Source organism: Ochotona princeps, chromosome 29 (genome assembly GCF_030435755.1).
Source record: "Ochotona princeps isolate mOchPri1 chromosome 29, mOchPri1.hap1, whole genome shotgun sequence".
NCBI classification, from domain to species: domain Eukaryota; kingdom Metazoa; phylum Chordata; class Mammalia; order Lagomorpha; family Ochotonidae; genus Ochotona; species Ochotona princeps.
In genome coordinates, this window is record NC_080860.1 from 17,621,491 (window position 1) to 17,644,264 (window position 22,774).

The 22,774-nt window shown below is 43.9% G+C and overlaps 1 protein-coding gene across 2 annotated transcripts in view; it reads left to right on the forward strand.

Annotated features, from left to right (window-relative positions):
• The window catches only part of SLC5A1 (solute carrier family 5 member 1), a 63,862-nt gene that overhangs the window by 12,869 nt on the left and 28,219 nt on the right, over positions 1-22,774 (forward strand). For both annotated transcript variants that reach the window (XM_058656867.1, XM_004592013.2), the window contains exons 3-4: positions 20,861-20,965; positions 21,576-21,635. In XM_058656867.1, the coding sequence (XP_058512850.1) occupies positions 20,861-20,965; positions 21,576-21,635 (165 nt within the window). The remainder of the gene's footprint in view (positions 1-20,860; positions 20,966-21,575; positions 21,636-22,774) is intronic.

Genomic DNA, 22,774 nt, shown 5'->3' on the forward strand with positions numbered 1-22,774 from the left:
TCCTTTCTTTTTCTGTTTCTGCTTTTTGCTTTTTTCTTTATTTATTTTAGTTCCCATTTGTAAGGGAGACCACGTGGTGTTTGTCTATATATATCTGGCTTATTTCATTCAATGTTTTGATTCTAGTTTGTGTCATTTTGGTGCAAATGGTGGAATTTCATTCTTCTTAAGAGTCGAATAAATTGCATTGTGTATATATTTACATGAGTGTGTGTATGCCATGGATAAGACACCTTGGTTGATTCCATATTTGGGATGATGCGAACAGTGCTACTATAAACGTGTTGGTGCAGGTATCTGATACGATACGTTCAAGTCTTTTGGGTTCATACCCAGGAGTGGAATTGCTGATTCTATGGCAGAGCTATTTCTAGTTTTTATTTAAAAGACATTTCCTGTGAATGATTTCTAAATTGGCCCATGCATCACAGTCACAAGAGCTAATGCAGGTGCTGCAGTCAGCACTATGCCAGTTGAGTGACCAATGACAAGTAGGTAGCATTAAAAAGAAGGAAAGTCGGGCCCGGCAGCGTGGCCTAGCGGCTAAAGTCCTCGCCTTGAAAGCCCCGGGATCCCATATGGGCGCCGGTTCTAATCCCGGCAGCTCCACTTCCCATCCAGCTCCCTGCTTGTGGCCTGGGAAAGCAGTCGAGGACGGCCCAATGCATTGGGACCCTGCACCCACGTGGGAGACCCGGAGGAGGTTCCAGGTTCCCGGCTTCGGATCGGCGCACTGGCCGTTGCGGCTCACCTGGAGAGTGAATCATCAGATGGAAGATCTTCCTCTCTGTCTCTCCTCCTCTCTGTATATCTGACTTTGTAATAATAAATAAATAAATAAATCTTTAAAAAAAAAAAAAAGAAGGAAAGAAGGTCGGAAATGCCAAAGGAGATCTCCTAATTAGCATGTGTGTGATATAGTTAGTACTCAACACTTGGAGTGCTTAGCTGATTCCCTTAAATTTATCTTGCGAATTGACCCTGTGAATAAATGAACATGATCTATTTGCATATTTATTTGTACTGTTGTAAATCATAATTCCAGCTACACGTTGGCTACAATGTTTTCATCTATTGTAATTAATCAATGTTAAGTCATTGGTTAAGAGCCTGGTTTTTTTCTGTCTTCCTGCTACACGGCATGTCTATTCATGCTATGTCTTATCATAGCTTGTGTCTTTAATAAAGTATGGTTACATTCTAAAATAATAATTTTTAAACTATGCTCACGGCAATCCTGGTACTTTATAGACATTCTTCAGGGACTTGCCACCAACCTTCTGCCCTAGCAATCCTATTTTAGCTATAGGCTGCTAAGGTTTTGTTAGAGACCAAAGTTTAGGACTGCTGTTTTAAACAATGCTTAAAAATTGCTAATTATGAAGAAAAAGAAATGATCTCCATTCCAAAATTTAAAGTGATTTTTGAGCACCATAGCAGTACACACCTTAAAGAAGGATTAAAGAAAAGCATAACACACAATAAAATGCGAAATGTCTTAAAAAACTTCTTGGAAAATGTGTGTATTATGTACATCTTTTGAATCAAAACCAACTTATCTTTTGATAAGTTTTCTGATGAACTTATGAAGTAACATCATACATTTCTTCCAAAACAAAAACCATGCATAACTTTAAAATGATATCAAAACTAGGCTTATATATTTCCCTTTGTAATAAAGAATGAAATCAGTTTATCATGGTCCATAAGTCCATCACTGGGATATCAGTTCTTTTTTTTTTCTTTTTTGAGTTTTAAAAATTTATTTTTATTTATAAGGCAGATTTTTACAATGAGAGAAGGAAAGACACAGAGTGGTCCTCCATATCCTGGTTCACTCTCCAAATAGCTGCAACACCCAGAGCTGTGCTGATTTGTAGCCAGGAGCCAGGAGTTTCTTTTGGGTCTGCCGTGTAGGTGCAAGGTCCCAGGGACCTGAGCCATTCCCTCTTCTGCTTTCCAAGGCCATAGACAGAGAGCTGGATGGGAAGTGGAGCAACTGGACATGAACTGGTGCCCTAATGGGATGCCGGTGCTTATAGCTGGAAGGTTAGCCTTGTACGCAACTGTGATGGCCCCAGGGCTATCAGTTCTTAAATGTGCTGGCCAGAGGAGACTATTACAGGACTGAACACTCTCTCCTGGTTTGCTGGCTTCTCTAAAGAATAGTGTTTGTTTGAAAATAGCACAACATTGCAGTGGGAATACACGTGCCATAGCCAACGATGGGCATATTCAAAGAGATTTTATAGGCAATAAAAGCAAAGAGGATGGCATCAGGCATTTTGAAACAATAAGCTTTGGCCACAGTGATTGATAACCAGAGTGATTGTTGGTCTGAGGTCGAACAGGAAGTTGCTAGACAGTTGTCCTTGTAAAAGGGCTTTTTGTGTAAGATTGTAGTGCCTCTGAGTCATGTTGTGGTTCTGGCAGAAGCTTTCATGGTCATTACCATCAGGCAATCATGCGTAAGAACCCTTTTCTTCAGAACCTCCTGACTTTATTTATTTTTAGTGTTGACATAGGTGACTCCATTTTGTTTCCAATGACTCCGCATTTCTTTCACAAGGACATTCCCGGGCCTCTGAGAGGAGTGGTTTGGTAAATAGGTGAAGATCAAGAGGTTCTGGAAGAATGTTCTGAGTCTGAAAAGTTAGGCACAGAGAGGAAACTAGTTCATGCTTAGGCCGGAGAAGTGAAGGGAGGCACAGTTAGAGGGGAAGAAGCAGGGTACTCCCAAGCTGAAACCACAAGAGGAGTGTACTTACACACATAGCCTCACAGGGAAGCCCCCGGAAGCTGGAGTTACGCTCAAGGCAGGTCACGCCAATGCAGAGGAATAACATGAAACCATCAAGCTGTGTTTATGTAATTGTGGGCTGGTTGGTGGCATGCTTTTAATTCCCTTTTTCTTTCTTTTTTAAAAGATTTTTTAATTTATTTTTATCAGAAAGGCAGATTTACAGAGAGAAGGAAAGACAAAGAGAAAGATGTTCCATCTGCTGGTTCATTCCCCAAGTGACCTCAATGGCAGGAGCTGAGCCAATCTGAAGCCAGGAGCCAGGAGCTTTTTCTGGGTCTCCCTGAAGCTTTGGGCGTCTTCGACTGCTTTCTCAGGCTATAAGCAGGGAGCTGGAAGGAAAGTGGAGTAGCTGGAATACTGACTGGTTCCTATATGGGATCCTAGCTGATGCAAGGCAAGGACTTTGGTCACTAGGCCATCGTGCTAGGCCCTGATTTCCTTTTTCTATGGCACCTTTACCTCACAGCTATTGATGTGCAGGGATGTGAGAGATGTGAGGGTAAGAAGGCTATGAAGCTCCATGGGAATTTGTACTCCACAGCTAGGTATAATAGAAATTACTCAGGGAAGTGGAGCCTCAGGGACAGAGACAGATGGGGGACTCTTATTTGGGAGTGAGTTTGGTCACACCTGCCAGGGCCCTGAGCAGGGCTGGCTGCCTGGCAACAGCGGGTACAATAAGGCTGAGCCAACCCTTTGTCAGCTCCCTTTAAAGTTAGCATTTATGACAGGGAGTGGAAACTGCACAAGGACCCCAAACGATTTCTTTCACCTCTCTGAATCTTTGGAATGTGAAGCAGCAGGATCCTAGATTTCAAATGTTCTCCTGGATTTAAGAATCTAAGATTCTGTATCAGAGAGATGGGACCAGGCAGAGGCCCTTCTCTAGTGAGGGCTTTGGAAAATAGAATGGCTGTGTGTTTCTTAATAGCCAGAGTTCATTTGCTTCCAATAGGACACTCATCAGAAGTTTTCTGGATTATTCCCAAGATGGCTGTCATGGCCAGTCTAAAGCTAGCAGCTGGGAACGCCACCTGGATCTCCGTCATGGGTGACAGGGGCCCAAATACTTGGACAGTCCTCACTGCTTTCCCATGTACATTAGCTAGAGCTAAATCAGACATTAGCTGAGACCTGTATCAAAAATGGAACAACTGAGATTTGAACCAGCACTCATGAGATGCTGGCATCATGGGCTGTGGCTGAACCTGCTGCACAATAACACTAGTGCTTCCCAAGGAGTTTTGTGATACCCCTTGGTATCACAGTAGTGTAGGGCAAGGGTTGACAATTATTTTTTTTTCTGTGAAGAATCAGATAGTTAATATTTTTGGCAGTGCCAAAACATGCCCAGAAAATACAGAACTAGGTGGGTGTGGCTTTGTTCAATAAAACTGTACTACGTTTCTTGTTTTGAGGACACATTCACAGTCTCACAACAGTGCCCAGGACACAGTAAATATCCGTGTTATTTTTTTTTTACAATAGGATTTTTTTTTTAAAGAACAAACATTCATTAATATGTATTTGAAAGGCAGAGAGAAAGAGAGAGAGAGAGAGAGAAAATGCTGGGTCAGGTGAAAGTCAGGAGCTGGGAATTCAATCCAGGTCTCCCATGTAGATGGCAGGGATCCACATACTTGACCCCCCATCCACTCCCTTCCTGGGTGTGTATTAACAGGCGTGGAGCCAGGGCTTGAACCCAGGCACTCTGATACGGGATATGGGTATCTCAAAGGGCATCACAACACCTGTCCTTCAACTGGAACCATCTGAAAACAACTGTTGTCTCACTTAACCTGGTCAACTCCTCGATGCTCTTGCCGGGTAGGCACATTGGGGATGATGATTAACCCTAGCGGTCGCCCAAGTTCACAGGAGATAAGACCGATCCAGGACTCTGCTCATCTGGTCATTCAAGTTTCATTGTCCTTTGTGGTGGGAATTGATGAGGCCAATAGGTGTGGTTTAAAGAGTCCTCTGGAAAATAAAATTCCTTCCTGTAGTGCTTGACCATGGCCCCTGCTGGAAGCTTTCCCTAGAGAAAAGAGGACAGCACCTCAAAACACTTAAAACCCTCTTTAGTAAAACGTATCTGATTTGATCTTGAAGTCTCTAAAACCTAATGGTTAGATCAGAGTCCAACCATTTATGATTACACCAGAGGGACAAAGGGTGTTTTGGGAAGAACCTGTAGGAGGACATTCACTGGTCAGAGAGGAAGTGGAGGGTACCAGACAAATGGGCCCATCTGTGAAGGAAGGCATATGGGAGGAAGAGAGAAGAAGGGACAACTGCTTAGCTCTTCATAGGCCTGGGAGAAGTAGTCCTACTTTCCTACTGCACGGAATTGCCTCTGTCCCTTTTTGTGTCTATGCTTGTGATGAAAGCAAATTGTTTTCTTTAAAAAAAATATTTATTTACACACATACACACACACACACGCATACACACACAAACACACACTCACTCTGAATTCTCATCTGCAAGAATTGGGCCAGGCTGAAGCCAAAAAGTGCTTGGAATTCAACTCCACATGGGTGATGGAGAGGGCCCCAACCATTTGAGCCATCACCTGGGTTGCTCATGAGCAGGAAGCTGGAATTGGGAGCATGGTTGGGGCTTGAACTCAGGTAACCCCATTATGGGTTTCCCAAATGGTGTCTTAAGTACTTTGCCAAATACTTGCCTCCCATCTAGTTTCCTTTTATTTATTTATTTATTTATTTTTAATACTTGCACATATTTATGGGGTATAGTGTGACATTTCAGCACATAAGGGTGGTGCTATGTAATCAATGCTATGTAAATCAGAATCAGTGGTATTTCCATTCCCTCAAATATTCATCACTTTTTTGCATTAAGGACATAAACAGTCCTCTCTATTAACTCTTCTGAAATATACAATAAATTGTTGCCCATTACACCCCTGTGCTATGGGATTTTTAGAAGGCATTCCTCTCAACCAGCTGTACCTCTGCAGGTGCTAGAATTCCATCTTTTTAAAAAAAATTATTTTTGATGATATTCACATAGCTGAGAAGGATGCATGTCCATGTAGACCGCTGATTAGGGTGGAAAGTGTTGAGAGGATTAGGGCAAAGTGGATGAGGCCATCGTTTCCAAGTTTCTTTTTTGTCTTCCACTATCTGGGGTGGGGGCGGGGGAGCAGGGGAGAAGCTACATCCAGCATCGTAACCACATCAGCACCCAAGGATGGGGGACAGCCGATAGCCACCCGATGTCATCCCAGGGTCCCTCATGTGGAGCATGATCCAAGGGTTCTGGTTCAAGTGGTTTCAATAGTTCTGAAATGCTGTTGATTTTGTTGCTCCAAGGATGGGGAAATTTTGAGGTCCTTTGGCTGACATAGTCCACCTTAGAGTCTGTCTTTGCCCAGATATTTGCTGTCAAAGCTTGGCTGGGGTAGTTGTCCAATTTGTTGTGTCTTCCTTCCTATACTAAGGTACCAGATGTCTTCTGCAGGCCCCAATGGACTGCTATATCCTCCATGTGCATCTGGCATGCCATCCATGGTTGGGCTATGAACCCAGGTAACACCATTATGGGTTTCCCAAGTGGTGTTGTAACTATTTTGCCAAATACTTGTCTCCAAGTTGCTTTTTTTTTTTTTAAAGATTTTATTATTATTGGAAAGCCAGATATACAGAGAGGAGGAGAGACAGAGAGGAAGATCTTCCGTCCGATGGTTCACTCCCCAAGTGAGCTGCAACGAGCCGGTGCACGCCGATCTGATGCCGGGAACCAGGAACCTTTTCCGGGTCTCCCACACGGGTGCAGGGTTCCAACGCTTTGGGCCGTCCTCGACTCTTTCCCAGGCCACAAGCAGGGAGCTGGATGGGAAGTGGAGCTGCCAGGATTAGATCCAGTGCCCATATGGGATTCTGGATCGTTCAAGGCGAGGACTTTAGCCGCTAGGCCACGTTGCCGGGCCCCCAGTTACTTTTTAAAATCTGTTTTCCCTTTCTCTTTCTTCAAAACACTCAATCCAAGGGCTTGCACTGTAAGTAAACACTTGACAGAAATAAGAGGACTTCAGAAAGTTCATAGACAGGTGCAACCAAAAGGTAAACTTACTTTGGTGCAAGGCAATTTTGAAATCCACACATAGGTTATTTTTCCATAATATACATTTCCTATGAACATTTAGAAAAGGAAACTGAATTCAAGAAAAATAAGCAAGAGTAAGGACATAGCTCCATATCCTCATGGTAGACCAGTTTGGAATTCCCGAATTGCATTTTGCTCTCTGGTGTGAGCTCATCAGTGTAGACAGTGATGGGAATTGAGGAGTCTGGGAGGCTGCTTTTTAAAAGTTTTTCAGACCCAGGTTCCTCTCACCTCCCTAGTACCTAAGCTCCTGGCTTCTTCTTTCCCACTGGTTGCCTTTCTAAGGTTTCCTAACAGATGAGCACTTCCGGAGAGGGAAAAGTGAATGGTTATCAATCTTTCCAGTTGGCTCAAGTCAGAAGACAGCTGAGGCTCTGTGTTAAGATGAAGTCTTTGACTAGTCTTCATAGTAGAAATCTCACTGGACTGCCCTGGTCTGCCACTGAGTCAGCTGCAGCTCAAGGTTTCTTTTTTGGGCTAACTCCATGTTGCAATTTGGCTTAGGATGGAAGCAAAGAGCATGAACTCAGGGACCAGTCTGTCTTGGTTTGCACCCCAGCTTCACCCATTTCTGGCTTGGGTAGAACTGGGGATGAGTTACCCTCTCAGTTTCCTCAAACGCAAAATAGAAATCTTAAAACCTACCTTGTAGAGATGATTTGAGGGTCAAATTAGTTATTGCATGTAAATTCCTTAGAATGATATGCAATTACTGTTACCCAAGAATTGGCTAGCATCATCATCATTATTGTACCTCATCTGGGTGTCTTCTCTCCACCCCAAGTTGTGGCTTCAACCATTCATCCACTTAATCCTTGATCTATTTTCACCTTGCTAGTCTTTCATTATCTAACTACATGTTGACTACCTATCATGTGCCACACTTGTCTGTGTTAGGTATTGGCAGATATCTATGACACTCATGTTTTTATAGAATACATGAGGGTCTTTCAAAATGTTCTTGGAAAATGCATAGTATGAAAAAATGATGCATGGTTTTAAATTTTTTTTGCACTGAAGTCAATTTAGCTTTTAATTCCATTTCCATAAAAAACATTCATTTACTTGAAAGCCATTTATAGAGAGAGAGGGAAGGAGAAACAGAGCAATGATTCATCTGCTGGTATACTCCCCAGATGGTCATGATGGCCAGCACTGGGCCAGCTCAAAGCCAGGAGCCAGGAGTGTCATCTGAGTCTCCCATGTAATTGACAGGGGCTCTAGCATTTGGATCATCTTCCACTGCCTTTTTTTAGGTCATTAGCAGGGAACTGAATTGGAAGCAGAGCAGCCGGGACACAAACCGGCATCCATATGAGATGCTGGCATCTTATGCAGCAACTTTACCCACTATGCCACAACCTCCATGAATTTCCTAAAGTACTCTCATGTATGAAATTATGAATAGTGGTTTAGAGTGCTCTAAAGGAAGCATAGTTGAGTCAAGGGAGCAGTGTGTGGGAAAGAGAGGGTTCTTCCCTAACCTACACTGGAGCTGAGACTCCTTTCTGAGACGGAAGGACTGGAAGGCATTGATCATGTGTAGATTAGAGAATGAGCAATCCAACCGAAGAAAATGAGATAGGCAAAGACCATGAGGTTGGAAGGATCTTGTGGACTCTTGAGGTCCTGAAAAGGGGTCAGCACAAGGGAGAGATAGTGAGTTAGGTCAGGCCTTGTGCAGGAGTACCCCTGAGTTGTTAATGGTTCCAGAATGGACCTATTTGCGTGGGGGGGGGGAGCAGGGTGGATTGGTTTTCAGCCTCCATGACCTCTAAACACCAATAGAAGACCTTCCTTGCTTTTTTGTGCCATAAAACTAATGGGAAAACACCTGACTTTGGCTATGGTTTTTCTTACTTCCTGTCCCTCTGGTTCTTTGGGCAAGGAGAGATATTAGTGAAACTAATGAGTGAAAGATGATCATTGTCGGTGGGATATGAACTGACGCAGAGTAAATAGAGATTATGACTCTAGAGCAAAGCCCGTGTCTAAATATTTACCAGAGTTTCAGGAAAGAGATGTTCTGAATATATGAGACCCCACCTTTTTTCTGTTTCAATCCAGGAAATGTGGTTCCCTGAGAAAGGGCAAGGGTCAAAGGCTAACCCTTTCTAAAGCTGTGAAAAGGAGAGCTTATTGAGGGACTAGCGATGCTAATTAAGATGAAAAATCAGCTCCAGAGAAGGCGAGGGAGGAATCTGAAATAAAGCGTGATGCAGAGCAGCACCTGCTGTTTCTGAGTTTGCAGTGAAGAGGGGAGACACTCGCATCCCTGCGGTGCCCTTCAGAGACTTCAGAAGGAAGTTAGTGAGGGTGCTGTGGTCTCTTCTCAAAAGTTGTGGGGTTTTAGGCAAATAGCTTTGTGTCTCTGATCCCTAATTTTCTCATCTGTAAAAGAAAGATGCATTTTGCTAATCCAAAAATACAAGATGCTCCAAATTTTGAAACATTTTTAAGGTTTATGTATTTATTTTTAAATTTATTTAAAAGGCAGAGAGAGAGAGAGATTGTGTATCTGTTGGATCATTTCCCAAATGCCTGAGACAGCAAGGGCTGGGCCAGATGGAAGCTAGGAGCCAGGATTCCCAGCTGAGTCTCCCAAGTGGGTGGCAGGAACCCAAGTACTTAGAGCTGTTATTTGCTGCCTTCTAGGTGCTACTGTAGTAGACTGAATGGGACAAGGAGGTGGGACTTAGTTGCAAGAGCCCTGATATGGGATGTGGGTGTTACCAAGTGGCGGTTTAATGCCTGCCCTCAAATCCAAAACTGTTTGAGCACTGGCATGATGTTCTCCCCAACCTCATGTGCCAGATTGCAGTCAAAACACAGAAGCATTAAAAATAGTGTATAAAATCACCTGCAGACTATGGGCCTGAAGTTTTTTTTTTTTAAGGACTTCAAAAGTCTATGGAAAACAGAACTGAAAGATATGTTGATTTTGGTGCAATTAAAAAAATCTATGCATAGTGTTTTTATAATATGCATTATCCATAGAGGTTTTGAAGACCACTCATGGACAGATTCTATTTTTTTTCTCTTTGAACCCAAGTGATATACTTACTGTTAGGTAAAACATTGATGATTTTAGGTTTAGATTTTTTTTTTTAAGATTTATTTATTTCATTACAGTCAGATATACAGAGAGGAGGAGAGACAGAGAGGAAGATCTTCCGTCTGATGATTCACTCCCCAAGTGAGCCGCAACTTCAGTGCGCGCCAATCCGAAGCTGGGAACCAGAAACCTCTTCCGGGTCTCCCACGCGGGTGCAGGGTCCCAATGCTTTGGGCCATCCTCGACTGCTTTCCCAGGCCACAAGCAGGGAGCTGGATGGGAAGTGGAGCTGCCAGAATTAGAGCCGGCGCCCATATGGGATCTTGGGGCGTTCAAGGCGAGGACTTTAGCCGCTAGGCCACGCTGCCGGGCCCTAGGTTTAGATTTGACTTGCATTTCCAAGATACCTCATTATCCTGATATGTTGAGATACCACATCATCTTGTTGTATCTATGCAAGTATTCTCAAATCTTAACAAAAAAAAAGAAATCTAAAATTTGAAACATGTCTGTTTCAGGCAGTTTGGTTAAGGGATAATTGATGTGTAACACCAATCTCACAGAACTTCAATCTGTCATTAAGTTTTTATTTATTTTAAAGAGAGAGAGAGAGACTCCTTTCTCTGCTGGTTCCCTCTCTAATGTCTGTAACAGCTAGGGCTGAGCCAGGTCAAAGTCAGAAACCAGGAACTCCATCTGGGTCTCCCACATGGGTGGCAGGAACGCAAGTATTTGAGGCAGTACTGCTTCCCAGGCACATGTGCAGGGCAACTGGATAGGAATTGGAGACAAAACTTATCTCTAGGTACTTCTGCTATGGAATGTGGGCATTTCAGGTGGTAGCTAAATGCCTATCCCACAATCATGTGTGTGTGTGTGCACGTGTTTTAAGATTTATTTATTTTTATTGGAAAGGCAGATTTTTACAGAGAAAAGGAGAGACAGAGAGAAAGATTTTCCATCCTCTGGTTCATTCCCCAAATGGTCACAATGTCCAGAGCTGAGCCAATTCGAAGCCAGCAGTCAGGAACTGGGAGTAGGGACCCAAGAACCCTCTCTAGGTCTACCATGCAGGTACAGGGTTCCAAGGCTTTGGCGCATTTTCTGCTGATTTCCCAGGCCACAAGCAAGGAGCTGGATGGGAAGTGCAGCATTCAGGACTCTAAAGCATCCAGGACACTAAAGCTAGTGCCTATATGCGATCCCAGCACTTGCAGAAGAATTAGCCAACTGAGTCATCAATGTCAACACCCCCCCCACAAGCTGTGTTTTAATAAGTTCTCCAGGCAATTCTGAATGTGGTTGCCAGATATAATAAACAAAAATATCGGGTGTTCCGTTACATCTAAAATTCACACCAAGATGACTTTTTTTTTTCCTGGTACAAGTGCATCCCGTTCAATATTTGGGACAGACTTAAACTAGAAATGTATTCATTACTTATTCCACGATGCAGATTTACCTAGCCTTCCTCTGTTCTGATGTATGCTACAATTTGAGAGTGTGGGGCTGAGGCTAGCCAAAGGGAAGCCTCTAGCACAGCTGTGGGAAGGGATGGAGAAGAAGCCCTGGAGCCTCTTGACAACTCTTTAAGGTGAGGGCGTAAGCTGGGAGCAGCAAGCTGTCTCCAGGGTTCTTGACATTCTAGGGTATTATATGGTCCATTAACAAGGAAAGCAGTTTCCTGAAACTAACCCGAGTGCATTTTCCATTTGAGCTGTGATGGTTTTGATCCCTTAAAGATAAAATAAACGTTATCTCTTTCAGAAAATTCAGAAACAAAAACATGGGCTATCTGAAACCTATTCAATATTTCCTCAGGATTGCAGCATGCGTCTTTGGGGTAACACTTTAGAGAAACTATCTCATGCTTGTTGAGCCCAATAGTGGGGCAGGTGAAAAAGGATTTTACCCTTCCATATACAGTGGAGGAAACCAAGATGCAAGACAGTCATGGCCAGCTGAAAGTCACATGATTTGAGTCCAGCGTGGTAGCCTAGTGACTAAATCCTCACCTTATATATGCATCGGGATCCCAAATGGGTGCTGGTTTGTATCCCAGCTGCTCCAATTTCCATGCAGCTCCCTTATTATAATTTGGGAAAGCAGTAGAGGATGGCCCAAAGCCTTGGGACCCTGCACTGGCATGGGATCCTGCCAAGAAGCTCCTGGTTTCTGGCTTTGGAGTGGCTCAGTTCTGGCTGTTGTAGCTGCTTTGGAAGTGAACCCAGTGGATAGAAGATCGTTCTCTGTAAAATCTGTCTTTCCAATAAAATAATTAGGTCCTTTAAAAAAGTGACACAATTTGCTCTGATCAAGCCAGGGTAAGAATTAGGTCAGGAGGACCTGGGTGTTGTGGTACAGGGAGTTTAAGTTGCAGCTTAATGCTGGCAGCCCATACCACTTCCAGGGCCTGGAGCTGATGGGCCTGGGAAAGCAGCAGAGGATGGCCTAAGTGTTTGGCCCCTGTACCCATAAAGGGCATGAGCATGCAGTTCCTGGTTCCTGGCTTGAGCCTGGTGAAGCCCCCACTGTTGCAGCCCTCTGGGGAATGAACAAGCAGCCAAAATCTGATTTCTCTTGGGCCTGGTGTGATGGCCTGGTGGCTAAATCCTCACCTTGCGTACACCGGGATCCCATGTGGGCTCTGGTTTGTGTCCTGGCTGCTCCATTTCCCATCCAGCTGCCTGCTTGTGCATCCATGTGGGAGACTCGGAAGATCTTGGCTCCTGGATTTGGATCAACTCAGCTCTGGCTGTTGTGGCCATTTGGGTAGTGAACCAGTGGATGGAGGATCTTTCTCTCTGTTTCTCCTTCTCTCTGTAAAATCTGTAAAATCAATAAAAATAAATACATCTTAAAAAAATCTCTCTCTTTTTCCTTCTCCTCTGTAACTCTGCCTCTCAAGCAACTAACTAACTAACTAACTAACTAACTAGCTAACTAAAAGAGAACCAGTTCAGAAGGCCCCTAATGTGCTTAGGAGGGGAAGATAGCCGTTTCCTTGACATTCATTCATGCTTTTAAGCATGATTATCTGTATGCCGTATTTAAGCTTTTAAAAGCATCAACAGGCTAATCCTCTTCTGCTAGCACTGGCATTCTATATGGGCACTGGTTTGTGTCCCACTTGCTGCGCTTTCCATCCAGCTCCCTGCTTGTAGCCTGGGAAGGCAGCAGAAAATGGTCCAAGCCCTTGGTCCTTGAGCCTCTGCACCCAAGGTAGGAGACCTGAAAGAAGCTCCTGGCTTCTGACTTTGGATTGGCTCTGCTCTGGGAAGTGAGCCAGAGGATGAAAGGCTGGATTGGAAGGAGCAGGTGGGACTGGATTGGTGCTCTGAAATGGGTTGCCGGGCATCTCAGGTTGTAGCTCAATCTTTGTATTATTTTTATTTGATAGTTTACCATGAGCATTTCTTTATGACATGACAAATTCCTCAAAGCTATTATTTTGGTGGCTGCATAATATCCCATCCTAAGTATACAGCTTAGTTTATTCAATAGTGACTCATTAGTGGGCACTTACATTGACTCTTGCTTTCGTCTGTTGTAAATAATGTATCAATGAATTACTGAAATAATTATGTGAAGAAACTTAAAAGAACTGAGATCCATTCACAGTATTTTATAATCTGCATTTTCATGTTTTAGAAGACCTTTTGTAGGGATGGATTTCAACAAATTTTTTTTTAAAAAGATGTATTTATTTATTTGAAAGTCACAGTTACAGAGAGACAAATGGGCAGAGAGAGAGCTTTTGTATCTGCTGGTTCACTTTCTGATGGCCACAGTGTGCAGGTCTACACTAGGCCAAAGCCAAAAGCTAGTAGCCAGGAGTTTCATCCAGATCTCCAACATGGGAGGTGGGAGGCCAAGTTCTTGGGCCATCTCCTGCTACTTTTCCTGGGTCATCATCAGGGAGCTGTGTTGGAGGTGGAAGAGCCAGGACATGAAGTGGCACCCATAGGGGATGCCAGCATCACAGGTGGCAGATATAACAGGTTACCACAACACTAGATCCTCAAAAATCTTTTGAAGTTCAAATAAGCATCTTTTAATTTTATGTTCCATAAACCTCTTGAAGTTTCTTTGGGCATAAATCTTTGCATCTCAGATAATCTAATACAGAGTGTTAAAAAATAAAATCTTATGAACTAAGAAGATAATTTTTTCAGTGATTTTGATGTGTGCCAACAAATTACTTTGCAGCCAGAAATATGTGAGAGCTTATTTATTTGTTAACACCAATTTTGGCATTAATTATTATTGTTTGGCCTATTGATATATTTGGCTTATATGACTTTTAAAATAGTTTTTATTTTTATTGCAAAGGCAGATATACAGAGAAGAGGAGAGACAGAGAGAAAGGTATTCCATCTGATGATTCACTCCCCAAGTGACTGCAATGGCTGGAGCTGAGCAGAGCTGAAGCCAGGAGCCCAGAGCCTCTTCCAGGTCTTCCATGCGGGTGCAGGGTCCCAAGGCTTTGGGCTGTCCTTAATTGCTTTCCCAGGCCACAAGCAGGGAGCTGGATGGGAAGCGGGGCTGCCAGGATTAGAACCGGCGCCCATATGAGATCCCGGCATGTTCAAGGTGAGGACTTTAGCCACTAGGCCACGCTGCCGGGCCCTGGCTTATATGATTTTTAATTCACAAGTTCAGATTCCCCTTGTGGCTTTGTTCTTGGTAACACTGCTATAGATCTCCAGGTTGAATTCTTAAAGAGACATTTCATAGTTTCTAGTATGCTGTCCCTACAGGCCTGTAGAGGCTTATGAATGAAAATAATTTTTTGGCAAATTCATGTGCTGAGACCCAATTCCATTCTGTCATTGGCAGGGGAGTGGGGTGGAACAGGGTGGGGGAAAGCAACTGTAAGACGTTTGGTTACCATGGTTCCTGTTTTTTGCTCAAGAGGGACATTCAAGGACTTGCTATCACTCGCTCACTCAATAAGCCTTAACTAAGTCCTGGTCAAGTGGAAGCAAGGCCAAGTGCCAAATGGAACCAGAAATGCCCTTTCAGGTCAAGAAGCTCTTTGGGACGCTGCACGTGTGCAGAAGCGACCATAGCTAGTACCCTGGTAACAGAGCTATGATACCCTGCAGGTGAAGCAGGGGTTTCTGCGGAGAGCGTCTTTCACCTAATTGTGTGTTTAGTGATTGCTCTCTTGCTTGCAAAGGGCAGTCAAAACAGATGTTATGGAGGCAGCGATGACATTCAAGCTTCTCCAACTTTATTGTGTGTGAGAATCGTCTAGAGAGCTTGTAGCTCAGCAGGTCTGGGTGGCTGCTGGAGATCTGGCATTTCTTGTAAACTCCCAAGATAAGCTTGATGTTCCTGGTCCAAGAACACTCTATGAGTGGCATTGGTTCTGGGAGGCCATCTCTGGAACTAAGCACCAAGCTAGTACCGTTATCTAGAGCGACCTATGTCTTTGCTTAGAGAGATAGATGCACTCCTTGCTCACTTCTGATTTCTAACAGTAATAGTTTAAGGGGCAAGGGTTTGGTCAGATATGTTCCTTTGTGTTTTAAGTGCTTTTTCCTTTTCGAGGAGACTTGTGGGAAAACATGAAATTTGCGCCAAAGCTAGAAGGGATTGAAGTGAAAAGAAAAATTAATTGGCAGAGCCAAGTGTATTGTTAAAACAAACCAGGTCGATCTTAACAGGAATCTAAAATGCAAAGAGAAGGAGTCTGTTCTTGTTAACATGTTCCAAGTTACCTAGAGGTAGATTTTCTAGTAGTGATATCAATGAGCGGCCTGGCCCACATGCCTGCTATTGCCAGGGACCATTGATAGTTTCAACCTGCCTTTTGAGGCTCAAGGATCTGAAGCTAGATGATGCCAGGTGGGGTGCAGGCATTTCACCCAGGGGTTAAGATGCCCAGATTCTGTGTCCTACCACCTGGGTTTGAATCCCAGCTCTGATCATCAGCTCCAACTTCTTGCTGGTGTAGATCTTGGGAGGCAGGGCTGGTGGTTGAAGTAACTGCATTCCTGATACTTAGATGGGAGACCTGTTCTGCGTTTCTGGATCATGGTTCGAGGGGAGGCCCAGCCCTAACCATGGGGAGCACTTGGAGAGTGAACCAGTGGCTGAGAAATTTACTTTTCTTCCCTTCTGTCTATACCTCTTAACAAAGCATGTAGGGATTCAAGAAGGGTATCCTGTTTCACTCTGATTAGGTTCACACCCAGAGTAGTCTATTTCAGGAAATGGGAATGAGGGTAAGGGAGAGTAACACAAGTGATGAGATGCAAATCCATGGCCAATAAGCAGTAGACATGGGAGAAATGGAAGCTTGGCTTAGAGAAGATTGGAAGGGCAAGGGTTACTCTCCGTTTTCAGAGATTGAACGGGCTTGTGGAAGAGAGGTTTGAATTGTACTCTCTCCACCTAGAGGGTAGAAGGAGAACAAATGGGTAGATTTCAGTAAAGAAGAACTAACAATTAGAATTGTTCCACCATGAGCCAGCTACCTCTGTCACTCGGGATGTGCCTGCAAAACTGGCCATTGTTGCAGAGGGTTACAGAGGGGATTCAAGCTGTGACTTCAAGGGACCCATTCAACACTGGGATTCTGCAATTTCCCCATGTATCTTTTCTCCTGACAAGCTTCTGAGGTAGCACATTTGGGCAATCAAATGTGTTCATAGATTCGTGAAAGTCAATAGAAATAAACAGTTTTTTTCCCTTTGGCAGTGTGACTCTGTTGTCTTTCCATTTGCCGTACTATCTGATCTGTTGGATTAGGTCAGAGCCAGCACAGTAGCAGCAACACTTTCTCAAGATTTGTGTTGGCTTCTTGGCCTTTTGAACTCCTCTCATGGGGAGGAGGAGGAGGACTGGGAGAGAAGGCTCGTCTGAGGCAAGGTCCATCTGGAGGCATTTCAGAACTTGAAATCCTGAAGCAGAAGCAATGTGGGAGGAAATTACAAAGGAAGGTGATGATTCATGTCATTGGCTCACTCCCCGTGTGGGTTGCGATTCCCAAATGGTTGTGAGTGTGGGTGAGGAGTGGACAGAGAGAGTGGTGGGGGACATGGGTGTTGTGATGAAGGCCTTGGTAAAGAACTCCAGGAAGAGGAGGAGAAGTGTGAAAACCTGATCGGGGAGTGGAGTTGATAAAGCAATGGTGTTGGCTCAGGCTGATATACAAAACAGCACTGATGGGTTGGTTTCAACAGTAGACATTTATAGCCATATGCATCTCACAGCTGTAGAGGCTGGAAGTCTAAGTTCAGGTGCTACGAAGGTTATTTTCTGATGAGGATTCACCTCTTGGCTTGTGAATGGCTACCTTTTCACTAGGTCTTAAGGTGGTCTCTTCACTGTGCGTGTGTGTGTGTGTGTGTGTGTGTGCAGGGAAAGAGAGGAGGGTGATATCTCCAGCATCTCTTTCATTTCTTACAAGGATACTAATCTTATTAAATTCAAGTCCTGCCCATTGAACCTCACTTAACATTCTTATTTCCCTAAATAACCTATCTCCCAATATAGTTCCATTCTGTCTTTGAGGGCAAAGTAGTTGTCCTCTTGGGATGAGGCATGAGGGAAAGGACAGTGATGAGTAAGGGCCACCTTAATGACAGTTATCATTGAGCCGTCATCTCATTGGATTTTTGCATGACATTGGCTCGAGAGAAGATGGGTCCTCACAGAAGTTGTACAAAGAAATATTCCTAGTCAAAATTTTAAGCTCATGTAAAGGCTTCATTTTTAAGTTCATGCAAAAATTTATCTTGAAGTCTTGATGACTTCCAAAAGCTAATGAACTGCTTGGCAGATCCATCAGTGGGCTCTGCAAGGATCTCTGAATGGTACATAATTATTAGAGTTGTGTTCTGGTAAAGTCCCTGACCAGGTGGGTGGTGGTGACTATCAGGAGGGATACTTGAATTCACTGAGAGGTTTATTGAGACGTGATGACAGACACCAAAGGGTGACTTGGAAAGTGTTGGATGTCCACAGAGTTGTGAAGGTAGAGTAAGGATTTTGGTAGATGATTGAATGCATGTCATGAAGTTAAGAGAGGGAATGTAGAAGGAGGTTGTGCCCTTAACAGAAAAGAACTCATCTTTGTATCTGCTCCCCCCACCAGCTTTTTTTTAACTACATCCATCTCCTTTTCAGATGGAGAGATAGGAACCTCAGAATGGTCCAACATGGCCTAGACTGTAATATTTTCCATTTGTGGGAGAAATATTGGAAAGGAATTCCTGAATTTAATGTTAATCTAATGCAGTTAATGATGTCTGATAATTGTGTTCTTAATAGTCCAACATTAGGTTTAATAATTGATCAAATGAGAGGTGATACATGAAATGGCATTGAGTCAGGAATGGTGGGCAACTGGCAGAGGGAAAAGTTTCATTTTTAAAAAATGCTGATTTATGTGAAAGAGTTCCAGAGAGAAAGAGAGAGAGAGATCTTTCATTTCTTGGTTTGCCTTCCTGATGGCTGCAGTGGCCAGTGCTGGGCCAGGCCAAAGCCAGGAGCCAGGAGTTTCATCCAGGTCTTGCACATGGGTGGTAGGAACTCAAATATTTGGACTATCTTCTGTTACTTTTCTCAGGCCATTAGCTTGTACAGTACGGGGAAAAGATGTAGCAGTCAAAACTCAGACTGGTGCCTATATAGGATGTTGGCATTGCAGCTTTACATCAGGCCCAGAAAGGAAATTCTGATTAAAAGCAAACTATCCATCAAACCATGAGCAGAAATAGGTGGATGTCTCTAAAAGAGGTGGATTTCCTCTTTGTTATTTTTTAAAAGATTTATCTATTTATCTGAAAGGGAGAGAATCTTCCATCCACTAATTGATTCCAAAAGACTGTAATAATGAAGAGGTCTGGGACAGGCTGAAGCCAGGAACCTGGAATTCTATGCAGGTCTCTGGTGTGGGTGCAGGGGCCAAAGGACTTGGAGCGTCTTTTGCTGCTTTCCCAAGTATATTTTCCGGGAGCTGAATTAGAAGCCAGAACGTGAACTGGGGTCCACTTGGGCTGCTGGCATTACACGCAGTGGCTTAAACTGCTGTGATGCAATGCTGACACCCCCCTCCCCTTTCCTTGCCTATGGAATGCTGTCCCAGTAACTCAAGTTACTCAAGTTCCAAATCTAGGCATTAACCTTCTGCTCATTTCCTACATTGAATTTGTCAGTGAAGCCTACCAACTTTGTTTCTAAACCGCACTCCCATCTCTGTGCTCATCTCCTTGTTGTCTGTTACCATGACAGCCCAAGGCATCATCCATCCTAGACATAAAAGCAATCCATCCTGGACATAGAAGTAATCTCCCACCTGGTTTCTCTTTTCTCTTTTCTCCATCTCCTCCACAAAATTTGCACTCCACAACACACTCCACAACTTTTAGAGCCATCTTTAAAAATTCATATTTATTAATTTGGGTGGCACACACACACACAAATTGAGAGAGAGAGAGAGAGAGAGAGAGAGAGAGAGAGAGAGAGAGAGAGAGAGAGAGAGAAACTGACAGCTTCTATCTTCTATATACCAATTACCTGAAAAGGCTAGGACCAGACCAAATGGAAACCGGGAGACTGGCACACAGTCCTGGTCTCCTATACAAGTGTCAGGACAAAATTGCTTGAATCATCACCTTTTGCCTCCTAGAATGCGCATGAGACAGAATCTGGAGGGAGAAATCTCCAGTAGCTTCCCATCCCACTTGGAATAATAGCTGCTCTCCCTATCCTGGCTTCCTAGTATCCCATATCCCAGCCCCTGTTGACCTTCCAGTTCTGTCTCACACCATTCTCCTCCTTACCCACCAGTGGTCCAGCCACCATGGTCTTTCTGCTTCTCCACCAAGCTTGCCTCTTTAGCTCCGATGTCTTGACACTGTTGGGATGCTTGCCCTTCAGTCTCTGCTTGGGTGTCTTCTTTTACTGTTTAGATTTCAACTTCAAGGTCACTTCCATGGAGGGATCCTCTCTGACAATCTGATGGCTCTGTCACACCCTGTGTCCTTTATTCTCTTCATAGCACGTATCTCTCTGGTATTCCTTTGTGAACTGATGACACAGTAGCAAGGGCAGGGTAGGAGTCCTCTCTTGTCTTGCCTATCATTTTCTTTTTTGTATGTCTCCAATTTACAATCTCATTCTCTTTTTCCCTTTCAGATTTCCACTTTTGAATATTAAACATATGCCATTTCAATCTGTCTTTTAATCTGTATCTTTAGACAATAGTGTGTCTTTGAAAAAAAATCCTTGGTGTATGTGTCTGGGTAATTTGGGGAACCTTTGTAAAAAAATGTTTAATTCTGTGGATTTAGAGGATTATTATTAATATCATTAATGGAATATCTTATTTCTTGGGAATGCATGAAGTCATATAATGTAAGAGCTGGGAATCATGGTCTCTTAAACCCTTCCTGACGTGGCAAGGTGGCTGGGACCCAGGGGCTTCCTCCTCAATAATTGCTTTCTCTTCGATCATTCCTGTGTTTACTGATAGCTGGTACTGAACAAGGTCCCCAGAGATTAATGGCACAGAGTGGAGTGAGTTGATGTCCGACAGGAGCCTTTAGTGGAGTCCTACCAGACTGTACAATCCCCTATGCTGTTGGGCATTGGACGCACAAAAGATTCACAAATGATGTGATTTGGGAATCCATCCCATTGCTCCTTCCTCTATTTGCTCCTTGTCATCTTAAGTATTTCTCAAATACTCACATCTGTCTTCTGTTCCAGTGATTTTGGCAGTACGGTCAAGTTCCTGTCTCACCTCTGCTCTTTTCTTTGTCCTTTTGACAGACCTGTTTCTTCGGTCCTTGGCCCACCCTGAGTGTCCTGGTCACACAGAGTTCTGAGCTGACGATCTCTTTTTGTATTTCTAGATTGGAGCCTCTCTCTTTGCCAGCAACATTGGAAGTGGCCACTTTGTGGGACTGGCTGGGACAGGAGCCGCATCTGGTATTGCCACTGGAGGCTTTGAGTGGAATGTGAGTAATATCAGAGCCTCTGTACCTAGACCATCAGTCAGTTCACTTTATGCTCGGCAGAGTTTGTGGGGGGTGTGTGTGTGTGTGTGTGTGTGTGTGTGTGTGTGTGTTGGGTTCCTGAGGGAACCCGGAATGAAGATGCAGGAAAGGCATGACGCAGGTGCAGCGTGATCCTGCTCCCCTTCCAGCAGAGTTTCTTGAGGAAACCACAGATACGATAACAATAATTTCCTCCTCTCTTTCTGCTTGGAATTAAAAAGCCGAGGAGCATTCCAGCACTCCAGTCACATTAGAGGTTTGGGAATGTTTACCCACCAGATTTCTGTTATTATTCTGGCAACTCTTTAGGTGTTGTTCAACCCCTTATAATCTGGGGAAGAGGCAAAGGAGAACTCAATGGGTCTAGGGCTGTGATGTTTAATGGACTGCAGTCTCCCTGCCAGCTGTTTCTATGAGGCTCTCCTGTGGCAACCTGGGATGTTGTCCTCAGGTTCAAAAAGTACTTTTGTGTAGCAGCTGCAGGGACTGGGGGGGGGGGTTCCCTTCAGATGAAAGAGATGACTAACAAATGCTCTTCTTAATTTGAATCTTACCCCTGTTTTGGTTTCAGGCCCTGATTATGGTGATTGTGCTGGGCTGGGTGTTTGTCCCCATTTACATCAAGGCCGGGGTAAGTACGCACTCTGATTTCCCTTCCTTGATGGAAAATACACATGTGGGTGTGGTCCCCCTTAAGGACAAAGGGGACCCTAATGGGATAAATGGCTAAGAAAAAAAACCCTGGATTGGCTTTTGCCAATCAGGTTGTGAAGTTCCTGACTACCCACAAGGGCATGAAACAGACCTATTGGGCTTGAGTTCTGATGACTTAGTTCAGTTCAGGTTTGTGACTCTTTCCTAAAAAGAGTCCTGAGTAACCTCACTATATTCAGTCTCCACCGCCCCCGTTAAAGCATCCTGTTCCTTCCCTCTGGATTTGTGCTTCCATTGTACGTCCATGCACTTGACTCTTGATGTAGTAATAGACTAGTCACTGTCTCAAGGAAAAAGGCAGTTTGAGCAAAACAAAACAAAAACCCTGTATCTGCACACTCATTTCCATGTGTCATACAACTATCAGGCAAGTGGCACACAGCTCCCAAGTTCTTGCTCAATCTCCTGCCTTTGTCTCTCTACACAAAGGGTGGCTTTAGGATCATCTGTTCAGTGAGACAGAATGAGCTCCTTCCACGGGTAAGTCTAATGTTAGGGACTGACAGGAAGACAGAGAAGCATGCGGCAGATGCTGTGGCTTGTAGGAGGTTCACAGATTGCTTCTGATACCTGTCTAGCCCCATGGTACATCAGGCTCTGGGTGGAGGAGGCAAGCTAGGAAGTGTGATTGGAGCTGGTGGCAAAGAACTGAGAGGTCTTATGGGCAGGCTGGCACTGCCACAAGCTTTGGCACTACCTGTGTGCAGAGCACGTCAAAGTGTGCCTACAAGCTGGCCACCATATTTGCAGCGTTGGAAGGATGCCATAATTGTTTAAATGTCTTGTTTGCAGTAGGTACACTGTGGTGGAATCCCTGCCCCTCATCTCTGTCTGTCTGTCTGCCTGTCTCTATTCCTGTCTTAATCTCTGTATCTATACTAGGACACGTCAACAGAATGTGTGGAAAATGGAATTAAAAGGTAAGTTTATTTTTGTGCAAAAAATCAGAAATCTACACATGAGAAATCTTCAAAAAGTTCTTGAAAAATGAATATTATGAAAAACCTACTCATGGATTTCAAAAAAAAATTTTGCACCCAAATGAACATCTTTTAA